Source organism: Tetrao urogallus (assembly GCF_951394365.1).
Source record: "Tetrao urogallus genome assembly, chromosome: 3".
Lineage (NCBI taxonomy): Eukaryota > Metazoa > Chordata > Aves > Galliformes > Phasianidae > Tetrao > Tetrao urogallus.
Window position 1 is genome coordinate 15,807,381 of NC_136815.1, and position 17,022 is coordinate 15,824,402.

At 33.1% G+C, this 17,022-nt stretch overlaps 1 protein-coding gene across 3 annotated transcripts in view; it reads left to right on the forward strand.

Annotated features, from left to right (window-relative positions):
* CSMD3 (CUB and Sushi multiple domains 3) overlaps positions 1-17,022 on the forward strand; it is a gene marked incomplete at both ends in the record, with an annotated part of 527,537 nt that overhangs the window by 409,820 nt on the left and 100,695 nt on the right. For 2 of the 3 annotated variants that reach the window (XM_079533061.1, XM_079533062.1), the window contains 4 exons: positions 8,743-8,856; positions 9,510-9,605; positions 10,439-10,642; positions 13,111-13,235. In XM_079533061.1, coding sequence (XP_079389187.1) covers positions 8,743-8,856; positions 9,510-9,605; positions 10,439-10,642; positions 13,111-13,235 — 539 coding nt within the window. The remainder of the gene's footprint in view (positions 1-8,742; positions 8,857-9,509; positions 9,606-10,438; positions 10,643-13,110; positions 13,236-17,022) is intronic. The other variant, XM_079533063.1, reaches the window with a different exon arrangement.

Sequence of the window (17,022 nt, forward strand, 5' to 3'; positions counted from 1 at the left end):
AATAATTTGCAAATACTAATTTTCTTTCTACAGTAACGATGTTAGGAACAGTATTAAGAAATTATATTATTTCAGATCTTGATTTAAAAAGCAGCTTACATTCACTTACACTGCTTTGATGTGGACGGTGTAGAGCTCACTCTGACAAGATGCCAAGATGGTCCCCAAGAAATACTCTACAAGTGCTTTGTGGTTTGAGACACTAGATTTCACCATGAATCCACCATGAATGACGTGTAGATTTGTTAGTGAATATGGCATAGCAAGTATAAATCAAAACAAATTTTTGAGAGACTGAAGGAGTACTTGAGTAAAGCTGCTGACATAAAATAATTTTAAGAAATTTACCTAAAGAAAGTAGCAAAAACTTTTCTTTCATAATCTTCCCTATTGTGCTGGTTTTCAGAGTGAAATATAGCATTCAAAATTTTCTGAATCAAATCTCTCGAGGAAATACTTCTGCATTCAATAAACTATGTCATTTCTCAGGATAGATTACAGTTTCAAAACAGTTAAACCAGGTTAATATAGGAAAATACACTAATGATGGAATAGTTTAAATGTGCAGGAGGAAGCTCATAGGACTGGATTATTTTTAATGGTGTGAACGGAAAATCTATTTCATGTGCACCTTTTCAAGTTCTGCTGCCCAAAATTCTGTGGGAAAGTCATTGGTCGCTGGACTTTTTTCAGTGTTTCATTATTCTGTCATGCAGAATTACATTTCATATATTTCATGCCATCACTGGTTTAAGCTAAAAGATAAATGATTCACAAAAACACACAGTGCCACGGGCAATCTTTTGTAAATGTGGAAGACTCATCTTTAACACTTCTCCAATGATATGTTTAAAATGTTGTAATGATCATTAATTCAGTACTGGAATCCAGCATGGCTTACAATTAAGATGCATGCATTTAAGATTTTATTTTGTTTATCTGATGTATATGAATTACTGTTTATGCTCTGCTAACATAATAGTGTGTTCTATACTGCCATTTTAAATTAATATTATGGACAGTAAAATGGATTTTATATCATTTTGCTTCAGCAGATGGATTTTCTTTCTGCCAAAGCAAAAAGATAAATTGAACATAAACAGTAAGGTATAAAAGTGTAGTTTATATGCTATGCTATCAGAAAATTAGGTATCTGCTCTCCATAGCCACTGAAAAATATAAGAAGCAAACAAGAGCTTTTTTTTTTTTTTTTTTTTTTTTTTTTTTAACTACAAAGGAATTAAAGCAATATATATGCTTAGGGGAAAAAAAAAGTCTAATTTATAAGGAGACAATATTTGCTTTAGGTTTAAAGGAAGATATAGCATTAGAGGAATGGCACTTTACTGATAAACACAACATTTTGGGATAAGTTTTCTTGTCAGTTTCCTGCCTTACTGTAAACAGGGAAGTTAAATCAGGTATTCACTTCTGATCCTGTGTAAAGCTGGCTATAATTGTGTCTACGGACATCTTTTACAACATTACAGTGATACCATTTTCAGCTTTTTCTTGCTTCTTCTCTAGAATTTCTGTGTAATTATATAGCCCTTATTTTTATAAATAAGTGACAAAGATGGAGAAAAAAAATAGTTCTTTTTTTTTTTTTTTGATTTAAGAAATGATCCTTGAAAGAGTGTGTATACATATATTTATATAGAGAGGGTTTTTTTTTTGTTTATTTTTTAAAAATTCTGGAAGGTATGCCTACAGTCTGCCAGTAAAAAAAAAACACACAAAGAGCAAATACTGCTGTCAACATGTGGTTTTCATGCAATTCACTGCATCCAGATTCATTGGATGACTTAAAAGCTGTGTCACTCTAGAATTATTTCAGTTATTTGATTTCAAACTCAATTTACATTAGAAAATAAAAAAAGGTGAGGGCAGATCATGAGTAGCAGAATATCCCAAGTGACAGCTTCACATCAAGAGGGAATAACAACCAAATGGTATTTATTATAATACATTACAAATACATTATAAAGATTTGCTTTTAATAACTTGAACCCAGCACCTTATTCTCACTTAAGAAATCTGACAGACATGTATGGAATGACATTTTAAAAAATGTGCTGAATTTTATTCTTCATCTTAAATTAAAGTGGATAGATATGTCTTGCCTTAATATCTTCAACCAAACAATATGAATGGTAGGTACAGACCATGTAACATATGTTATATATGTTATAACATATATATGTATATGTGTTAGATATATATATATATATAAACAAATATATATATAACATATACAGGCCATAAGTTCTCAGTAAGGATGTAGGCCAGTTACAAGCGGTGACTCTCAGGGATTGGTCTTGGTACAATGCTATTCAACATTTTCATCAACAGCATAGATAATGGCATCGAGTGCACCCTCAACAAGCTTGCGGATGACACCAAGCTGAGCGGTGTAGTCCATACATTGGAAGGAAGGGAAGCCATCCAGAGGGACCTGGACAGGCTGAAGAAGTGGGCCCTTGAAAACTAAATGAAGTTAAATAAGGCCAAGTGCAGGGTGCTGCACTTGGGCTAGGGCAGTCCCAGGTATTTATAAAGACTGGAGGAAGATCTCCTTGAGAGCAGCCCTGCAGAGAAGGGCTTGGGGATCCTGGTGGATGATAAGCTGGACATGAGCCAGCAGTGTGAGCTTGCAGACCAGAGGGCCAACTGTGTTCTGGGCTGCATTAAAAAAGGGGTGGCCAGCAGGGAGAGGGAGGTGATTGTCCCCTTTTAATCAACTCTTGTGAGGCCCCATCTAGAGTACCACATCCAGGCCTGGGGCTCCCAATACAAGAAGGATGTGGAGCTCTTAAAGCGTGTCCAGAGGAGGGTCACTAAGATGATCAGAGGGCTGGAGCATCTCTCCTATGAGGAAAGGTTGAGGAACTGAAATTGTTTAGCTTGGAGAAGAGAGGGCTCCAGGGAGACCTCACTGCAGCCTTCCAATATTTGAAAGGAACATATAAACAGGAGAGACAATGCTGTCTGTTTACAGCAGTGGATAGTGATAGGAAAAGGGGAATGGTTTTAAACTGAGACAGGGGAGGTTTAGGATAGATATTAGGAGGAAGGTTTTCACTCAGAGTGTGGTGACGCACTGGAACAGGTTGCCCAGAGAGGTTATGGATGCCCCATCCCTGGAGGCATTCAAGGCAGAGCTGCATGGGGCTCTGGGCAGCCTGGTCTGGTGTTTGGCAACCCTGCATGTAGCAGGGGGGTTGAAGCTCTGTGATCATTGTGGTCCTTTTCAACCCAGGCCATTCTATGATATAAGGCAATTTGAAATATTAAAAAAATAAAAAAGAAGTTGCCATACACATGAACCTTTCTATTTCCTATCCTCTTTCCATACAAGTAATCATTTCAAAGTCCGAGGGACTGCTGATAGGAGTGCCCTGTCAAAATGATGGTTACTTGTCAGTAAAGTGAAGTACAAAATCATGAAGACTGCTTCAAATTCTTGCATGCCAGATTGTATGCTGAAGATATTAATTTCTGGAGAAAGTAAAAGTAATCCAATTTGTGCCATGTATTTTAGAAAAAGCAAATCATTCCATCTTTCCATCCCAAAAATAGAATGACTTCAAAATCAATAAATTTACAAAAAATAAATGTGGTCTGTAATTACTGGTAGATTTTGGAAAATATATATTTTTTTCCTTTAATGATAAAACTATATTTTAAGGAATAAATCTTCTTTCTCCAATATGTATCTACAAGAATTAGGCATACATATAGAAAAACTGACTGTTTCACAGAATGTTTCATAGAAAGGTTAAAAATGTTTTAAGAAGATGAATCCCTTAACCCAGAAAGGTAATGAAACCCAATTTTACTGAGCATGCAAATTTATTAAATTATCGGCATTATGTTTCAGTTTTATGATTCATTCTGTCAGTTCTCTAAAGTACCTAAAAAGTATCCTGCAGTACTGAGGTAGTTCATTTATTATTAAGAATGGGAAAAAAGTATTTGCTGGTTGACTAAAATCAGCATCTGACAGACACTCTTTTTCTCTTGTCATTCTTTCAACTCTACTGTCCTGTTTCCATTTCTCTTTTTAACATAGTTCTCTTACTGCTGGATTTTCAAAGGATCTTATACTAGTATCTTAAAGCATGAATAATGTTTAGTAGATTCTAAAAACTGAGCTTCAGGAGCTCAGCATTAAAAATGTATGGAAGTCCTTTCTGCAGTTTTCTCCACATAGCCAACTGAGCTTCATTTATAAATACTGCTTTTTGCAGTGTTATCTGTGATGAAGTTTAGAAATTCTGGCCAGATCTGAGATGTCACTGTGCAAAGTGTATGAAGCAGACAGAGAAATGTTTTTGTGTCAAGGACAATAAACCAAAATAATTATTAATAATAAGTTTATTATTACAACAAATTCTCTATATACTTTTCAAAATAAAACTGCTGAAGTGATGGGCAAGCTATTCACGGCTCCTCAAAATAATAAGTGGCAGATTCAGTGGACATGTCATAGAATCATAGAATGGTCTTGGTTGAAAAGGACCACAGTGATCAAAGAGTTTAACCCCCCCTGCTACGTGCAGGGTCGCCAAACACCAGACCAGGCTGCCCAGAGCCCCATGCAGCTTTGCCTTGAATGCCTCCAGGGATGAGGCATCCATAACCTCTCTGGGCAACCTGTTCCAGTGCATCACCACCCTCAGTGTGAAAACCTTCCTCATACTACCTAACCTAAACCTTCCCTGTTTTAGTTTGAATTCATTCCTCCTTGTCCTATCACTATCCACTGCTGTAAACAGACAGCATTGTCCCTCCTGTTTATATGTTCCTTTCAAATATTGGAAGGCTGCAATGAGGTCTCCCTGGAGCCCTCTCTTCTCCAAGCTAAACAATTTCAGTTCCTCAACCTTTCCTCATAGGAGAGATGCTCCAGCCCTCTGATCATTTTAGTGGCCCTCCTCTGGACATGCTTTAAGAGCTCCACATCCTTCTTGTATTGGGAGCCCCAGGCCTGGATGTGGTACTCTAGATGGGGCCTCACAAGAGTTGATTAAAAGGGGACAATCACCTCCCTCCCCAAGTTTACTTTGCACCTTCAGCACAAATAAGAAATATCAAATAACCATTATCTTCTCCTGGCCACAGCAGAATCCAGACTATTATTTTGAAATTTGTTTTGAAAAATTTCCATTAGCAGCAGAGTTCTTGTAGTTCCCTTAAGATGAAAAATTTCCTTAATGAAAAAATCACCTTTGCTATGAGGCATTTGACTGTATGACTTCTTAGTGGGATTTTGTGGCTAATCAGAGGATATGAGATTTTAGGTTAAATTACATGCTTTTGCTGTTTGTTTGTTTTTACCTCATTAAAAAAAATGTATTGTTGTAACATAAGAGTATTGAAGAGGAAGAACAAGGAATCATACTAAGAAAACATCAGTTTGGAATTTTTTAAGTAGAATAACTGTCTCCATATATATATATTAGTTGGGCAAAACACATAACTTCTTTGTATAAAACTGTGTACTTCTCTCTGTGTACATCTCTGTAAAACAGAATGAAAATATTTACATCAAGTTTTGTGAGAATTAATCAAATTAATACTCTAAGTACAAAGAAGTACCATGAAAATCTAAGGTAACATGTAAGTCCTATATTTTATGGCATACCGAAGAAGTACATGTTGCTTTTTTTCCTTTCATAATCTTTCCTAATCATAACCTTCCCTTTCGGTTTCTGCCATTTTCTTGTATGTGGCATAGCGCTGATTTCTTACCCATGATGTACCTATAATTTCATGCATGGCTTGCAGGCTAATGAAAACAAATATTATAAACAAAAGTAATAAGAAAAATTATTTGAAGATGAAAACTCAGTCACTTCTTTGTTATTTGGCAGTATTCACTGAATTTTTTTTTAAGGTAGAAAAAATGTGGATTTTTTAAATAGAAATGATTATATGGATGCATTTAAAATGTTTATTTTCTCAGTTATTACATTCAATTTGCTCATTTATGGACTATTGGAGAAATGAATGTGTATTTCTTTCTCCCCTGCTGTTCCTCTCAGAATAGATTTGAGCTGTTGAAGTATAAATAGAGAGCTGAAAGAATTGAGGAAAAAAGGCTGAAAGCAGACTTCTGAAAAATAATGTTTCCTTTGGGCTATGGAATGAAATATAATTTAAAACATACAGCAAGGAGCAGTTTGTATTTCTTTATAAAGTTACATGGTTCTAACAGTTCTGAAAATGTATATAATTGTCTGATTTGAGAGATCTGAAAAGTTAATTTCTTGTTGTGAGAAAAATGATGGAAGGAATTTCAAACTTCTGGAGGAGAAAACAGTTCAAAGCATAATTATATATATATATAATATGTAAAATATTTTAATGTTTCCAATCGGGTTGCCATTTTTAATGTTTCTGAATTGCCATTTACTAAGACCAGAGTGTCAAGATTTTTATTACCATTTGAGAAAATCAAGGCCATCAACAATGTAGTTAAACATGGAGTGATTTATTCTACCTGCAACATGTGCAATTGTAGTGTGTATACATAATTAAGTACTATAAAATGTCATATAAACATCTTGTTGCTGCATTTTGTGGTGTAATCTTTTCAGTTTATAGATTATCTGAATGCTATGTTTAAGAGAACTGAAATAATTTCGGATATATTTATGCATACCTCCATTAGAAATAACTATTTGTAAGTATCTGTCACTGTCACTATTATGATCACTATTCATAAGTATTATCAAATATTATCAACTGACATTATCAAACTTTAACCATTATAATGAAGTATGAGATAGTATATCAGTTACCATATTAAAATGCTGTAAATTGCAAAATTAAATCCATATTGACTAAAATTTAGACCTAAATTAATTAGAAATATACAGAGGAATACGCACAGCTATTAAAACAATGTGAGTACTGGAAAATGGCACAATTTGCTTAAATGTGTTTTGCAATCCTATCACTTTAAGTACTTAAATCAAGACTTTACATTTTCAGTAGTTATAAATTATGAAGCCATGGACTTGGTGCTTAAGAATTCCACCATACCGGGTGAGAAAACAAGGGACTACCTACTACAGTGTCCTCTAAACAGCAATAAATGTGGAAGTTCAAATAAAAAAGTTTAAGCTCAGGACATGTTTGGTTTTAGTAACTCTTCCTTATGAGTTCTTTCATTAATTTATATAATTGCATTTTGGCCTATTTAGGTTTAGTATTTGTGACAAATGTTAGCAAGCAGGTCCACAGCTTAAATGTTTATTCTGTAAAAAAAACATCATCTGAGATTTAAATAAGTTTTCATATGTTTTTCTCTTAGTGCTTTCCAGTTCTAATACTGGAAAGGACAGCAAAAATCACTCCATGTTCAGTTTCTCCATATATTTTTTGATTTTGTTGATTCTTGATATACACTGCATATTTTTTCATCCTTCTCTATACTTCTTGTACTTTTATTTATTTATTTATGGCACTATGAAGCAGAATCATTTGTTTTAACCTCCAGATCTCACCAACAACAGTTAATATTCAGTTAAAGTCCATCATTCTGAATATATAGTAGAACAATTTTAAAAAATTTTAAAAGGAAATAGGAAAAGGAAAGAGGAAAAGAAAAAAAAAGAGAAAGAGAAAGAAAAAAGAAAAAAGAAAAAAAAAAAGACAACTTGAAGGATTCATATTTTTTCATGTACTTTATTAGGCTTTATTAGAATGTATACATTTGCACAACTGTAAGTGCCTAGTTTCATCTATTACAATAAAATATAAAATATAATAATTTGATAGCCCATGTTTACCTCTAAATTCCTAGCTCGGATAAGGAACTAGAACCAAGAACAGATTCTTTTCTCTTTAGCCATTACTGATTCTACATTTTTTACTTCCACATTTTAAATCCTTTATAACCCTTATGACACTTTTCCATCCACTGCTAGTACTGTTAATAAAATTAAGATATAAATATTTTGTAGGTACTAGGGTACTCATGCTGTTGTGTGGTCATTTTTGTTTTTCATTGTTTACATGTGTTGAAATGGCAAATACCCGCTGATGTGCATGTGCTGAACTTAAGAACAAAAATAACATTCTTGCATGCAGCTGTTCAACTAATATGACTAAAAAAATAAGTATGATTTTGACTCAGCATATGAATTCCCAAACATTTCTTACTTTGATTTAGCTGTTCATCTAGTTTACAAATGTAAAAAATGCACTGAATATTTATGTTCTTAAGAAAAATGAAACATTTCACAGCCTGTGAAACATTCAGGGGCTTATCAACAAAATGAACATATAAAACAAGGTATATAACAATTTCCCTAGAATTATCAAGGTGGACATTGGACTGATAATTTTGGTGAGGAGGCAAAAAAAATTGAAAATGTATTCAAGAGTAGAAATAAGTGTTTTATTAAAATTTTCTAACAATTGTGTATGAATATGTTTTATGAAATAAAATATTTTATTTATAAAAATGTATTATATGAAAAATATACGTAGATCTTCACTGTCTCTTTTTTATGCAGAATTATATTTTTACTGCTTTTACAGTGCAAGAAATAACTGTGTACGCAATGATATTTGATTAACTGGTCAGGAAAATCAACTAAGTATATTTTCAAATAAAACATTTTTATATCAATATATTAATGCTTATTTTGTTCTCTCTCTTATTTCTTTTCCTGTTCCTTATGTTTGGCTGTTGGTGCTTCTTGTTTTTTCTCCTTTCTGTTTGAGCAGTGGTTTTTGGCCAGTTTGTATTTTTCCAGACATCACTCCATGATGTGGTTGAAGTATACGATGGCCCAACTCTTCAGTCATCCTTGTTATCTTCTCTCTCAGGATCTCATTCAGGTATCTTTTAATAGGATTGTCATTAAATTGTTGTTCATTTTATATAGCCTATAAAAATAGAGCAGGTGAAAGAAACATAAAAGAAAGCTCATGTTGTCTTAGATACAATTTGGAGAAATATATGAAATCTGGATTTGGAAAGAAAAAATCACTCAGAACAGTTTTAAGTAATGAAGGAACAGAAGCCAAATAAGATCTTTTCTTTTATATTATTTTCTTGTAATATTTGGTTATTATAGTGAGTTTTTTGGGCTTCTTTGTGCTTTTATTGCTCTTATCCAGTGAGTAATTTAAAATGAACATTAGACATTTAAAAGGGAATGAGACATATATTTATAATAAAGTGAAACTGTATAGTTTATACACGTGTACACTTGTCTTAAAGAAGTATGTTGTGTAAAGATATGTATTATTTTATTTATGAGGGAAATACATATATTCATAGTACTTGAGAAAATTTTCAATCTCTCTTTTTTTAGAACAACATAATACTGCCAACTTATGATGTTGAAATCATACATATTTAGTAAAGTTACTGAAGTAGAATTGTATTTTGGGTGTTATTTTAAACTGCAAAGTTATTGATAATTATTTTGAATGCTTCTTTAGTAAAAAGTGGTTATGATAGCTTTGTATTTGCTTTGTTTGAGTAGGTGAATCCCTTCCACTCAGCTCAGGTAACCAGATCACAGTTAGATTTACTTCAGTTGGACCAATAACAGCTAAAGGATTTCATTTTGTTTATCAAGGTGAGACATCCTGGAAAAATGCATGTTTATTCATTTTTTCCACAAATTGCATATCAAGAGAGTGGAACAGGGAAAAAATGTAAAGGAAAGTAATAGCCTTTTAATGATTTAACAAGTTTATTTCTGACTATTTAAATAATGTTTTAGGACTGTTCTTGTATCTGTATTTAAAAAACTAATTATTTAAGAAGTGTAAGATAGGTTCCAAATTTAAGACAGTTATATATAGCAGCTCTTTCTATGTTTACTAATCTGACTAATGCTAGATCGATCTGGATGCTCAAACTGGCTTATCTCTCAGTTTAAATATGAATAACAGTAAATGATATTACTTGTAGTTGAATCAGTAATCTTGCTATTTTTAAGCTCTTTCTCTTGCTATGCATTATTTTCCTTTTTATGGGTCAAACACAGAAATTGTAAAATATCAGTGCTTGTAATTGCAATTCATTCTTCCATTATATTTAAATCTTGATTTGACAGGAAGAAATAAGCATTAAAAAAAAAGAAAAAAAAACATATCAACCTGACGCAGAAATGTGGTTTTGTATTGGCTGAATATTTCACAATAGTATCTCTGTTCAGTGCTATTTTTCAGTATAGATTCATTACATTGTTTTTAATCTTGGTAAGGATATCAGTGCTACGCTCTTCTAAAAAATGGCTCTGTCAAGTAATTAATGTTGTGAAGATCAATTTGGGGATTAAGCAAATATTCTTAAGTTTCAAATAATTTTATGTTGCCTCTAATTATTCTGAATATCTGTGGTTCAAGTTCTGCATTCTTTCATCAAATCTGGAATTCATATCCCTAATTGTTTTTGTGTTTGCAGCTGTTCCAAGAACAAGTGCAACACAGTGCAGCTCTGTGCCTGAACCAAGATTTGGAAAAAGAATTGGGAATGAATTTGCAGTTGGGTCCTTGGTTCTGTTTGAATGCAATCCAGGGTATATCCTCCATGGGTCAACAGGAATTAGATGTGATACGGTACCAAATGCATTGGCACAGTGGAATGATTCACTCCCTACATGTGTTGGTGAGTTCGTAAAACTTTTTGTATAAAACTAATTGCTTCCAAAATTGTAGGCCATTATTTCTAGCTGAGTGTGTTTTTTTTTTTTTTGCCATCCACACAGTATTTTATTCCTGCCTACTTTTATTCACTTTCTTCTCCATTCAAGACAAGATTCTATTACTCTTTTTACTCTAAACTTGCTGTGATATTTCAGTAGTTTCATGAATGTACTCTGCTATTGCCACACTATTGAACTGACCTCAGCATTAAGGAGTAGAGGAAAGGAAAATAAAGAAAAGTTTTTAATTATGTTGATATTAAATAGCCTGTGCTTAATCAGCTGATGCTACTTAATAGAGACTGAATGATTAAAATATATATATATATATCCTTCAAAATATTAAAATTTTGATGGAGATCAAGACTATGTACCACTGCGGTAATATTCATAAAATATGATTTTCCAAATATTATACATAAATAATGTTTCAAACTCTTTCAGTCAAAGGAAGCATTCACAGTTGTTGTGAGGGCTGCTCCAAAATTAATGCCTCATATTTTCTTACCATGGCTCACCATGCCAAATGTGGATGTTGGTGGTATAGGAGTGCAGGTTTAATCCTTCCATCTACATTCTGTTACATTTTGTTGGTAAGCGTGACAGAGAGCAGCAGAGGAGCAGTCTGAGAAAATGGCATCTGTCATGTAAGCAAGGGTGTATAATTAAACTTCTCCATGTGGAAAAAACTGTACCCACTTGGCATTCAACAATGCTTGCTGAACATTTATGGTGACCAAACAGCGGATGTTAGTACAAGGTGGTCAATTTCAGCAATGGTGCCACAATAGCAGCTGTGAAACTGTGGGTAACTTCCACTGGTGCAGATTTTTACATGTAGCATGCATGCTCTTGTTTATTGCTAGTGAAATTGCGTAGCAAATGTCAGTGACTGTTGAAAAATAGTATTTAGTAGCTGAGAGTTTATTCTATCAATGTTATTGTGTTTTTTGTATCTATTGTATATATGGAAATAAATAAGAGGTGTTACTTTTGGAGCTGCCTACATATATCAGTAAGAAACTGAACTATCTATACTACATTTATTCTCAGTTATAATGGTTGAACTGGTAGAAATGTACTGTTTATATCCTTTAACTATTCACTTTTCAGATATTGCAATAGCACAAATAATATAAACAATTATTTTGGTTGTGGATCACAATTTATATACTTTATTTAGTCTGTAAAAGAGAAACTATCTGTCTCTAGGCAAGTTGAACTGAGAAAGGGTTATAGGTCACCTTATGTTTGAAGACCTCTGTGTTAATAAAAGTGATAATATATATATGAGATGAAAATTGCATTGAATTAAATCAATTTAAAAACTGAAGTAGTACACATGACCTATCAAATTGCTTTTAAATCTAGTTAATGTTTGTTTCTTCACAGATAGCAGACATCAATTATTCTACCTGTTCATCTTTTTACAAGCAATTATTCAAACGTTTTAAGTAACAGTGACCTTTAGTTTATTCATATATTTCCCAACAGATTATATAAATTTTATGCCATCTAAAATGTAGTTACAGTATTCAGTATTAGACAAATAGCATTCTTCTATTTATTTTCTAAATCTTCATATTCTTATCTAATGAAATCAGTTCAGAACTTACTAGTGTTGCATAGAAATGATACATCAGTTTCTAGCAGTTTTGTTGAACCATCTCATCAATCTTTTCCTTCAGCTTTTTCAATATCAATAGTGTATCTGTATCTAGATTAAGCTGAAATTTTATTTGTCCTTCTTACAGCATGTAATGATCTAGACAAGATACAATTAAGTTGGATATTCAGAAGGGAAACTGTAATTGTGTGTAATTATATTTAACACTTTTATTAATCCATGTGAAGGTATATGATGAGAAAAAAGTCTTAAAAGCATTTAGCTACTTCTTACTAATATGACAGAACCGTAGTCTGCAATTGCATAACTCATAGTAGCTGAGAGTTGTCAACGCATCAAGACTAGTGAAATTAATTGTTTAAACAAAGTAGCAATGTTAAGAATATTCTTACGACATATTTATATCCTTTAGAGTAATGCAATGTATAAGTGTTCAAACTTCATTCTTAAACATTTTTTTATAAATATAAATATAAATTATGCTTTATATTTGTAAGATTGCTAGGAAATGGTACAGTAGATTTCATTTTCTTAAAAGTCAAATAAATAAGACAAGAAAATATGAATGATTCTGCAACCCTGAAAACTGACAGAACCATAATTTTCCTTAATATTTTTTTATCATCTAAAAGAACATTTTTGAGATTCAAGACTTTATTTTCCTGAAGCAAACATAAAATTTTAAATGTAGCATAAATTTAGAAAAGCTTTCAGTAGCTGAATATTGTGTAAGCTTTTTTTTAACAACGTTTCTAACTTCTGAAGCTGCATACTTCTTTTCTTGCCTTGTTCATTTCTTTTCAGTGCCCTGTGGTGGAATTTTAACAAAGCGCAAGGGGACCATTTTGTCTCCTGGTTACCCCGAGCCTTATGACAACAATCTGAATTGTGTGTGGAAAATCACAGTACCAGAAGGAGCTGGGATTCAAGTATGTATATTTAGTATTTTCTTGTTATCTGTTATTGCATTTAAAACTGGTTTTCCTGTTGCGAGAGCATGAAAAGAATATTTATTCAAGCATTCTTTCTCTCCCTAATGGCTATCAAGATTAAACTTATTCTGTATCTTTTCATTCATACAGTTCTTAAGGATGAAAGATTTACAGACATCTTGAAAGCTATATCTGTATCTTTTAACTTAGAAAAAATCACCAGTAATTCAAAATATATCATTTCATTAGGTCATTCAGTAAGAAGCCAGAAGAAATAGATATGCTTTCTGTTTGTTTGTTTGTTTTTCTCCCTAAAATTGGATATGTACATCTTTCTTAAATAGGTCTTTTCTTGGGGAGGTTATATATGCTGTCCTAGAAGCTATGTTGTTTTACATATTATTATGAAAGTTCGTATGGGATGAATCCCTTAAAAAATTGACAAAATTCTTCTTTACAAAAAAAATGGATTCAGAACATGGAAAATATAGCAGATAAAAATCCATATAATTAAGTCACATAGTGAAATATTACAAGAAATCTTATTATCAGAAAGGTGGTTTTGTCTAATGTATTAGAACTTATAACCTGATCATATTTCTAACATACGAATTACCATGAACACATGATAGTAAGTTTTCTATTCCTTCCCTTGCTTCAATTAAAAAAGATAAAATAAAATGAATTGTTTCTGTGTGTAAGGCTTTAATAAAGGTGTAGTTTCCTACTGGAGACCATTTGAAGCAGAAGATATTTCTAAATTTGCATTTGAAGTTTTGGAAAGAGAAGAAGAATGTCATTTTGGATCATTTATTGTGTCTGGTTTTCAATAAATTAAAGAGCTTTTACTGTATTCTCCAGAAAAATTTTTCAAAGTAGAATGAGTTTATAGTTTTCTGCTATTGTAAAAATTGTATCTTTACTTAAAACTATTTAAGAGGAATGTAAATTCCTTACCGAATAACACCTAAGTTCATACATGGTAACATTTAAAAGTTTATGAATTAAATTTCAAAGCTACCAGTGTCTGTCAGGTATAGTATTTAGAAAACTAAATCATATTTGAGACTGATTTTGAACATAACTTGTTTATGATAGTTAACAAAGTTAGGATTCTATTCTCAGTATATCCTGTACAAATAGAAATGAATGCTAAATGCTTGGTGGATCATTTAGAGCACTGTTACTGGTCTCCTATTGTATCTAGTGTCTTGACTTATGCACTCAATTTTTTAAAGTGTTTATCTCTTATCACAGAGTGCACTAGGTGACTAAGTTGCTAGCTTTGATTTCAGATTAGGTGTCTAACCTGCATGATGTTCTTTTGCTTAAGAGCCATAATGTGATGATGCATTTGGTAATGTTATTTTTTTTTTTAATTCTCACAATTCTTTCTGAAAAAAGAGCTAGTGAATACGTGACCCTTTCTTACCATTATCATGGACAGTTGCAAAGCATGATACTTAAGCTTGATCCTTTGGCTCATCTGATTTTCAGCACTAGCTCTGAAAAAGTCTCTGAACTGATGATAGCGGAACTGTAAGACAGAGCATACATCAGAAGCCCTCACACCATGCTTACCGAGATATATTTGAGAACTGAACATAAATTTATAACCAGTAATGTCATCAGATATGGCACTGAAATAATTTTAGGGTTTTTTTCATAGGCAAGAGCAATAAATTGTCACATGTATATCATATATACATAGATAGTTATTATACTGCAATTCAGCTACTTAAAGAAACATTTGAAAACTTGGGTGACTGATTTTGTCCTTTGCAAAGGAATGCTGATCTTAAATATCCACATTAGATAATTCCTTATGTTTATGGAGATTTTTAAAATATCTGAACATTCTACCTGATCAGTAATCTCTCACTGTAGCAGAGATATTTTCCCATCTTGAAAGGAGATTAAAATAATACAAATGTGTGTGAGAGTGTTTAAACTATTTAGGTGGGAATAACTACATTGTTGAATTTTTTGAAACAGTGTGACCAGATGTAAATGATGAACTGTATAATCATATCAAATCAAATCATTAATATCAAATCAAAAAGCAAAGATTTAAAGGTAGATTTGGGTAAATTCGAAGAGTTAAAAACCAATCTTAAAGCACCTAACTTAAATATCTGAAACTTAAACATCAATAATTTTATCTGCTGTTGTTCCTTATAAACTAAGTCAGAAAGGCACCTTGAGCAGGTAATTTAAAACGCTTAGTATAGATTCTTACTTCACTGCCTGAAGGAATGTCTTTTATTTACTGGCTACACTGGCAGGCTAGGGCCATAACATGCATGACTTATACTAAAATAGATGTTTTAAATTAGATGTTTTATAACTAATGAAAAAAAAAAAAAAAAAAAAAAAAAAAAAAAAAAAAAAAAAAAAGCCCTGCAGTCAGAAGCAATCTGGCACTACAAACACATTAAGAACATGAGATAAATTTAAATTCAGTCTGCAGGTTTCCTAGGTACCTGTACTTTGTATTCCGTGTGTTCCTGACAGAGTCACAACAAACAAGCTGGAAGATGTAAGGATAGAGCACAGCCCTGCCAAAAAGGACCTGGGGATATCGGTGGATGGCAAACTGAACATGAGCCAGCACTGTGCCCTCACAGCCCAGAAAGTCAGCTGTATCCTGGGCTGCATCAAAAGCAGCATTGTCAGCAAGACAAGAGAGGTGACCCTGCCCCTCTACTGTGGATTGGTGAGACCTCATCTGGAGTACTGTGTCCAGATGTGGAGTCCTAAGTACAGGAGAAATGTGGATCTGTTGGAGCAAATCCAGAGGAGGGCCACCAAAACGATTCAAGGGATGGAACACCTCTCCTACAAGGACAGGCTGAGAAAGTCGAAGCTGTTCAGCCTGGAGAAAGCTTTAGGGTTGACCTGACAGCAGCCTATCAGTATCTAGAAGGAAGCTATAAAAATAACTAACTCTTTAGCAGAGTCTGTTGTGACAGAACAAGGGAAAATGATTTCAAACTAAAGGAAGGGAAATTTAAGTTGGATATAAGGAAGAATTTATTTTATAGTAGAAGTAGTGAGACACTGGAACAGGTATTCCAGAAATGTGGTGGTTGCACATTGGTGGTTGGAGACATTCAAGGTGAGGCTGGATATGGCTCTGAGCAACTTGTTCTAGCTGTGGATGTCCTTGTTCATTGCAAGGGACTTGGACTAGATAACCTTTAAAGGCGCAATCCAGAGTTCCTTTAAGTATTTACAAAGGAGTCAGGGCTTCTCCTCCATTTCGCTCTGAAATCAATCAATCAATCAATCAATCAATCAACCCTGCTTTGGCTATAGCATCTGACCAATGCCTATATAATGCAGAGTGTTTAAAGCTCAGGAGAAACAGCTAGATAACTTCAACATTCCTTTCGGCTAAAAAGTTTGAGTCACATATTCCACCTAGAAAAATAATTACCTAGTTGCACTGGAACTATGCTTATATCTGTTGTTGAAGCTACTCCACTTTGGAGAATAGTTAAGGAAGAAAAAGGAAGACAGAAGAAAAGCAAGAATAATTCTCTGGCATAGTGGTTAAGGTACTCATCCTGTAGAATGTCTTGAGTTTAATTCCTGTTTTTCTCACTCTTGATTTGGTTTTCATTTATTTCACTTAAAAAATAAAAATAAAAAATTCCTCACTCTCTCCCCTCTAGAACAGAAACCGGAAGCTGCCATTTCTTTATTTTCTAGTGAGTGTTTTCATGCTCCCTCGACAAGTGGGAGGATATTATAATCTCTGGATGGAATGAAGTGGAAGTTC